The following is a 7,998-nucleotide window of genomic DNA, read 5'->3' as shown; positions in this document are numbered from 1 at the left end:
CTCTTGCAGTCCGGGACCCCTCCGGATGTCCATCTGTCAGCTTAGGCCCATTCCCTGGGGGAGTGGGCCTAAGTCGCAGTTGGACATCCTTAGTGGTACTGAGGAAGTGGGAGAGGCTCCTGCCACTGCCACTGCACTCGCAGCCATCAGCCCAGCTTGTGGATGAGCGACTCCCCCTGTAGGAGCGCACTGACAACCAAGTGGCAGCTCCTGCATTGAGCATCTCCCCTAGTGGTCAGTGTGCGTCATAGCAACCGACCATTCCCAGTTGTTCTGCCTTTAGGGTCAATTTGCATATTACCCTTTTATTATATAGGATATCATCATTTACACATATACAGGGGTGGGCAAAAGTAGGTTTATGGTTGTGATACAAATAAATAATACAATAATTAGTAACTAATAATACAAGAATAAGCTCTGTTTTGTGTGCTCACAACTGTAAACCTATTTTACCTGCCCTGGTATATTGTCCATACTAGAGGTCTGGTGCACAAAATTTGTGCACCTGTGGGGCCCTGCCCCCTAGTCTCCACAACATTTGTGTATTTTTTTATATGTGTGCATGTATGTGTGTGTGTGTATATATATATTTGTTGTTGTTAATCCTCACCTGAGGACATTTTTCATTGATTTTTAGAGTAGAAGGGAAGGTGAGAGACAGAGAGAGAAACATGGATGTGAGAAAGACACATCAATTGGTTGCCTTCTGCACATGCCCCAACTGGATCAGGCCAAAGCAGTGCAACAGGCAGGGCTGACTGCTGGTGGCCCGCTGGGGCTTAGGCGTTGAGCATATGGCGATTTTCTGTTTCTGCATCTACTTCTGGTAGAGGTCCTGCTTGTAGATGCTGCTGATGTAGCGACCACTTTCTGTCTTGATCTTCTTCTTGTCCTCCTGTCTTGACTGTCCCACAACCTGCTTCTTCTTCTGGTCCTACTTGAGCTGCTGCTGGTCCCTGGTCAGGTTCTGGGCCTCATCCCGCATCAGGTCCAGGGCAGCATTAGCCACCTGCTGCTCAAAGGTGCCCTGTCCCCACCAAAGCTCAGGCTCTGTTCACTGTTGAAGTCCTTCGGCTGATCGGGGACATAGAAATCCTGGTCCAGTGGCTGGGCCTCCTCCTTCCGCCTCTTGGCTTCCCACTCAGGTCTTGGCTGCTGCCATTTCTGGCCCATGACCTCTGTGAAGACGTCATCCACACTCTCTCCCGCCACCTCCTCCTCCTCTTCCTCTTTCCCAGGCTGCTCTGCCTGCCATGCTGGGCAGCTGGGGGCTGGGCCATCAAGACCCTCCTGCAAGCCCTGCTGAAAGCTGGCGATGGCTTTGCAGTCCTGCCATTTGGCCCACATCACCAGGTTGCTCAGGTCCCGGCTGGAGGTGTTGATCTTAAAGATGGTTGCCTGCAAGCGGTACTGCTTGATGCTGTCCACCAGCCTCAGCCGCTGCAGCTCCTCATCCTCAAAACTTGAGCTGAAGAAGGGAAGCAGGGCCAGCCTCACGAGGTCCAGCTCCTTGGCCCACTTGATGGACTCTGGCGAGGGCACAGGCCACAAGGGCACATACTGCTGCTGGGCATTGTCGGCCACACAGCCCAGGTCCCGCAGCTCCAGTGATATCTCCAGGGTGTTCTGCAGGCCACAGTCCTTGTCATTCACCACACTCTGTGGCACCCGGCCCAGCACGCCATACACGACTGCAGCTGAGGGGTCTTCCTGAAGGTGGGCGAGGGTGAGGGCAGGGCCCAGGAATAGGTGCAGGTCCAGCAGGTAAGGGAACTCATCTGGGGCCACCAAGGAGTAGACTGTGCCACTTCAGCCAGCCTGGGCCACATGACCCACATGGTGCAGGAAGAGCTTGCCCTTGGCCGGGAAGCTGAAGTTAATGATGTTGCCCAGCAGCAGGATGTCCAGGTCCTGGGCCGCCAGTCAGTTACGATGAGGGTGGAACACTTGCCATGAGTGAACTTGGCCAGGTTAATCTCGCAGTCCATCTGGTCCAGGGTCCTGTAGATGTGGGTGCAGCTCATCCGCTGGAGCGGTTTCGGCCCTGCAAAGACCAAGTGGCCAGGGAAGGCAGACATTCAACACCTGAGCCTGGGATGGGGGTGGGGGCATTTGGGGGTGAGACCGGCTGGGGGGAGGGGCTGATAGGGGCCAGATAGGGCAGTTGGCCACTGCAGTGTGCATCATAGCCACCAGTCGTTCCACTGTTTGGTCAATTTGCATATTAGCCTTTTATTATATAGGATATACACCATTAGGATATATGTGAATAAAATATAGATATGACATATACTTATATTTATGCAAGCATATATGCCAAAAGATATAATTCTTTATAAATATATACATATATGTACACATATGTATATGCTTATATATGTAGCTATATATTTCAGTACTCATATATGTATATTATATAAGAATTAGAGCTGAAACCAGTTTGGCTCAGTGGATAGAGTGTCAGCCTGTGGACTGAGGGGTCCTGGGTTCGATTCCGGTCAAGGGCATGTACCTGGGTTACGGGCACATCCCCAGTGGGAGATGTGCAGGAGGCAGCTGATCAATGTTTCTCTCTCATCGATGTTTCTAACTCTCTATCCCTCTCCCGTCCTCTCCCTTCCTCTCTGTAAAAAAATCTGTAAAAAAATCCAATAAAATATATTTTTTAAAAAAAAGAATTAGGAATGAATATGTGTGTGTATATATATACATATATGTACACATATATATACATACATATATATATACTTAAAGTATATATTACACATATTTCATAACATTCAAACCACAATTTCACCTTTGTTTCTCTGTACAGCTCATTCACATTATTCTCTGATCATATCTCCCATTGAAGGCAAAGTAAACTATTTGAAGTTTTCTGAATTGAACATTTTTTCTCAAATACCTTGCAAGCTGTCTCTCCCTCAGCCTAGAAAACCTCTTCTGCTCCTCTTCTGAAATGGCTAACTGTTCATGTTATGTCAAGACTGTTCTTAGTTATCATCACCTTCCTTGAATGCCTGATCTGCATTTATTATCTTTCATTTGTGTCTCCATAGTTCTTTTCCTTTCTTTTCTGCATACAGTACAGCATTCAAAATAAATTCTTTTTTTAAAATATATTTTTGTTGATTTCAGAGAGGAAGGAAGAGGGAGATAGAGATAGAAACATCCATGATGAGAGAGAATCATGGATCAGCTGCCTCCTGCAAATCCCCCACTGGGAATAGAGCCCACAACCCGGGCATGTGCCCTTGACCGGAATTGAACCTGGGACCTTTTAGTTCTCAGGCCGTCGCTCTATCCACTGAGCTAAACCATCTGGGGCTCAAACTAAATTCTTGATCACACCCATTTTACTCATCACAAATTATATAGAATACAAAAGTCAGATTGGGTGTTGCTTCCTTTCATAGCGAGGCAAGTCTTGTTAGTACTTGTGATGTTGGTACAGCGATGCCAGCAGCAATCATTAAAGCTGAACAAAGACTCCTACCAAAGACTGGAACAGCCAGTCTCCCTGGAATTTCCCTCGGAAAGGAACATAAGGACAGCACTGCAGCATCAGGTGCCCAGAGGTGGAGGGCAGCAATGAGAAGGAGCTTTGTTAAGTACTCTGCCTGGTTCTGGCACTGTCGTTCTCCAGGGACAATGGAGAGCTGCGTCAGGATCTCCGGTAAGTGTAAGATTTAGGATTGAGTTCTCTGTTCATAGATGGTCAGCACTTCTTCCATCCCTTCCTCTTCCTTGTGCCTTCTGGGAGACCACCTGACCCTACATTTCAAGGGACTTGACAGATATATATACGGACCAGTGAGATAATACGAACAGAGATTCCAGTCCCCTACAGGGAAAGTCTTTTCTCATTGTTTCTTTGTGGGTCATTTGAAACTCACTCTGCAGTATCATGTCACAACAAATGTTTGGCTGGATTTCTGGAGTCTGCTTTGTTCAGGAGTAAAGAAAATGTTATTCTTATGCATGTTATTCCCCAGGCACCTAGTCATGCAACCAGTCACCATCTATGTTTCTTCTCTCTCTTCCTTCCTTCCTACCTCCCTCTAAAAATCAATAAAATTTTTAAAAGATTTGGAGTTTCCAGATCTAGCAAATAAATATTGCAGGATTCCAAATATTGAGTGGGAAATATGTATACCAGATAGTTATTCACTGTGTGGACAAAAAAGGGGAGGTTCTATTGAAAGTATCCTCACACAAGGTGTCTGATCATAAATTCCTAATTAGGCAAGTATTGGTGGGTCATCATGCCCCAGGCATATAACTTTCTAGTACAAGGTTTGTCTTTTCCCTAAGGAAGCTCTGTACATTGTTTCTGTGCATTTAGGTTAACACACCTTTTAAATAAACTGCAAACATCAAGAGAGCCCATAATCTAGTTAGCCCTGCCTTGCTTTTGCCCACCTTCATGTAATCTTCCTTATGTCCCCTCCTTAATTCCAAATACATAAAAAAAAGCTGCAAAACTGTTATTCTCCAGAGCATGTGAGCATATGACCCAGACATATGTCTTAGTTTGGCTCATAAACTCATAAAAATTCTCTACAGGTTTGGGCATTCTTATATCCATAACTTTATTTGATATTCAAATAACTGGAACTCATAGAGCACTCTTACAACATCTTCTGGCAACACTACTTGAAAGTTTATTAATGCATAAAAAACATGTGATTTCTGGAAATTCTTGCTCCTGTTATCGCTGTTTTTGAACCCTCCTCACTTGTTATCACAGGTGTAATGGAAACTACAGGACCGTCTCTCACCAGATACTTTGTTCCCATGCTCCTCCTTCAGATGGCAGCACCAAGTTCAGGTACAACCCTCCCTTCTACCTGTGTGAGTCCTGGCAGTATCAAGTATGCCAGAAAAAGCAAGGACCCAAGGAAAGGGTTAAGCTGTTTTGACCATTGTTCCTCAGGTTTAATACATAATTATGTAATGAGGACGTGTACTATAGGATCCAGCTTATGGTTGGGAAAAATTATTTCTAATCAGCAAGTCTTCTTTATCGTGTACCTGGATTTGTGTTAAGTTCCTGGGAGAAGAAGCAAATGAAGAAGTCCTAATACTTGCCCTTGCGAACCCAATATTCATATTGAGGAGACTCAGTATATGTGTCACTCACACAGTGAGGAAGTGTTCTAGGATATGGGTCCATGTTGGAATCCATGTGAGTTATCAGTGCAGTGGGGCAGCCAGTGAGGAAGGAATAGGTTTGTGGGAGCCAACACGTGATAAAATTTGCCTTTGTAAGAGGATCTGTGCAAAGCAGAAATAAATATAGCTTATTTAGAGACAAATATAAGCAACGCCTGAGACAACAAATGGCATAAAAGATAATTTTTTTAGTAAAAATTACTTGTTAAATAGTAGAAATCTTACTGGTGCACTTTTTTTCTTATACTGTCTTTGACTGATAAAAGTAACATTATAATGCTTCCATGAACATTTTACACGTGCATTTGACAAAACCTATGAGTACATAGGTAGGAAATATTCCTATGCATAGAACTGCTGGTCAAGGTTATGTGCTATTTTATTATGTTGCAAATATTTTTCTGAAATGGTTACCAACATACTTTTCCACCACCAGTATATGTGAGTTTGTCAGGTGGGTCATAATGTTGCATATCCACCAATCATATAGAATTATTTTACCATTTTAAAAATGCTTTATTCCCATCTATTCATCTCTTTCTCCCTCTGAAGCCCTGGCAAACACTTTTGTCTACTGTCTGCATATTTTCACATTTTTCAGAATGTCATGTAGTTGGAATCAAAACGTAAGTCTTTTCAGAGGGGCCTCTTTACTTAGCAACGTGCCTTTAAGGTGCTCCCATTTCTTTTTTTTTAATTTTTAAAACATTAATTTATTTTCCAATTACAGTTGAAATACAATATGATAGTAGCTTCTGGTGTGATTAGACATTTATATACCTTTTGAAATGACCATCCCAATAAGTCTAGTATTCATCTTGCACATAGTTATTATAATATTCTTGACTATATTTCCTATGCTGTACTTGACATTCCTGTGACTATTTTTATAACTGGCAATTTATAAATATTCGCTTTCTGCCTTTTCACCCATTCCCCCAACCCACCTCTCATCTGGTGATAATCAATTTGTTCTCTGTATCTATTTGTTTCTCTTTGTTTGTTTGCTTGTTCATTTATTTGATTCCACAGAGGATGAAGTCATTTCTGTCTTTGACTTATTTCACTTATCATAATACCCTCTAGGCTCATCCATTTTGTCACAAAGTATAAGAGTTTATTCTTTCTTATGGCTATATATGCATGTATTACCTCTTTTTATCCCTTTGTCTATCAATGGACACTTAGGTGACTGCCATATCTTAGCTATTGTAAATAATGCTGCAATATACATATGGATGCATATATAGGGTGGAGCAAAGTAGGTTTATAGTTGTTCACATGGATATTAATATAATAATAAATAATAATACAAGAATAAACTCTGTGCTTCATGTACTCACAACTGTCAACCTACTTTGGCCCCACCCTGAATTTTTTAAAATTAGTGTTTTGTGTTTCTTCAGATAAAGACCTAGAAGTGTAATTTTCTGGGTTATATGGTAGCTCCATTTGTAACTTTTTTAGTAAACTGCACATTGTTTTCCATAGTGCCTATACCAAATTACAATCCCACCAAGAGTGCACAAGGGTTCACTTTTCTCTACATCCTCAATAACATTTATATTTTATTTATTATTTATAGATATTCTGAAAGGTGTGAAGTTTGATATCTCACTGTGATTTGGATTTGGATTTCCCTGATGATTAGTGTTTTCGAGCATTTTTTCATAAGTCTATTGGCCAGCTGTATGTCCCCTTTGGAGAAATGTCTGCTCAGGTCTTCTGCCAATTTGTAGGGGATGTTTAGAATCCATTGATATTTAGAATGGCAGAAATTCAGATTATCCTTATGAGTCAAGTTAGAAATTAATGTGGAATTATTAAGAACAGAAATATATAATGTATATGTTTTCATATTTTTACAATATGTAAATGTGGCAAAATGACCTTTAACACCTCACTGAAACATGTGGAATATCGTGTGTGTGTGTGTGTGTGTGTGTGTGTGTGTGTGTCTCATACTCTCACTATTCGCTTACCATCTCCCTTCCCAGAACAGTTTACAGTGACTGGCTTACGGGGGCCAATCTTGGCTCCTTTGCGTGGAATAGTTGAACTCAGCTGCCAGCTGTCCCCACCCCAAAATGCAGAACACATGGAGATACGCTGGTTCCGGGATCGCTATACACAACCTGTTCACCTATACAACAATGGCAAAGACCTGCATGCAGAAACTATCTCCAGGTATGTGGAGAGGACAGAGCTCCTGAAAGAAGCTATCAGAGAGGGTAAAGTGACCCTCAGGATCCTCAATGTCAGTGTTGATGACGATGGGCAGTACCACTGCTTCTTCAAAGATGGTGCTTTCGATGAAGAAGCCATCACAGAAGTGAAGGTCACAGGTAGGGATGGATCTCTTTGAGGTTTCTATACATCTGATTCTTAACCCATTTGAGGCTGAATAGTCGGAAAATTCTCAGTGTTTGTGACTATTGCATGGTTTGGTTAGCAAGTTCAAATTCATGCATTTAGTCTTGAAACTGAGAATAGTATAGGATTAAGAATGCAAATTGTGCCTGCATACATTACCATTTTCAGAACTGTTTTCCCATGTCCATATACACTGTTAGATCTGTAAAGTATCAACAGATTCCTTTCAGAATTTATTACTATGCTTTTAATTATTTCTGACAACACTTTACTGAAACCTGACTTTGTAAACTACCTAAATCTTTACAATAGTCTCCTAATGACAATAAAAATTCCCATTTCTCCCTGACAAAGTTCACTGACTACTTAGTTTCAGACTAATTTTCTTAAATCTATTTCAAAAAGCCTTCATCTAGAATCTTTAGTGTGTGTGTGTGTGTGTGTGTG

General features: G+C 42.1%; 1 protein-coding gene across 4 annotated transcripts in view; it reads left to right on the top strand.

Moving 5' to 3' along the window:
- Positions 1 to 3,503: 3,503 nt before the first annotated feature.
- The window catches only part of LOC102437990 (putative selection and upkeep of intraepithelial T-cells protein 1 homolog), a 26,834-nt gene continuing 22,339 nt past the window's right edge, over positions 3,504 to 7,998 (top strand). For 2 of the 4 annotated variants that reach the window (XM_023748516.1, XM_023748515.1), the window contains exons 1-3: positions 3,504 to 3,672; positions 4,747 to 4,834; positions 7,176 to 7,523. In XM_023748516.1, coding sequence (XP_023604284.1) covers positions 3,595 to 3,672; positions 4,747 to 4,834; positions 7,176 to 7,523 — 514 coding nt within the window. In that variant the 5' untranslated portion in view covers positions 3,504 to 3,594. Of the gene's footprint in view, positions 3,680 to 4,746; positions 4,835 to 7,175; positions 7,524 to 7,998 lie in introns of all 4 variants that reach the window. The other 2 variants (XM_014449869.2, XM_023748517.1) reach the window with 2 other exon arrangements.

This window comes from Myotis lucifugus, unplaced genomic scaffold (assembly GCF_000147115.1).
Source record: "Myotis lucifugus unplaced genomic scaffold, Myoluc2.0 scaffold_1489, whole genome shotgun sequence".
Lineage (NCBI taxonomy): Eukaryota > Metazoa > Chordata > Mammalia > Chiroptera > Vespertilionidae > Myotis > Myotis lucifugus.
The sequence above is the reverse complement of the archived record's forward strand: the minus strand, read 5'-3'. Positions and strand labels throughout refer to the sequence as shown.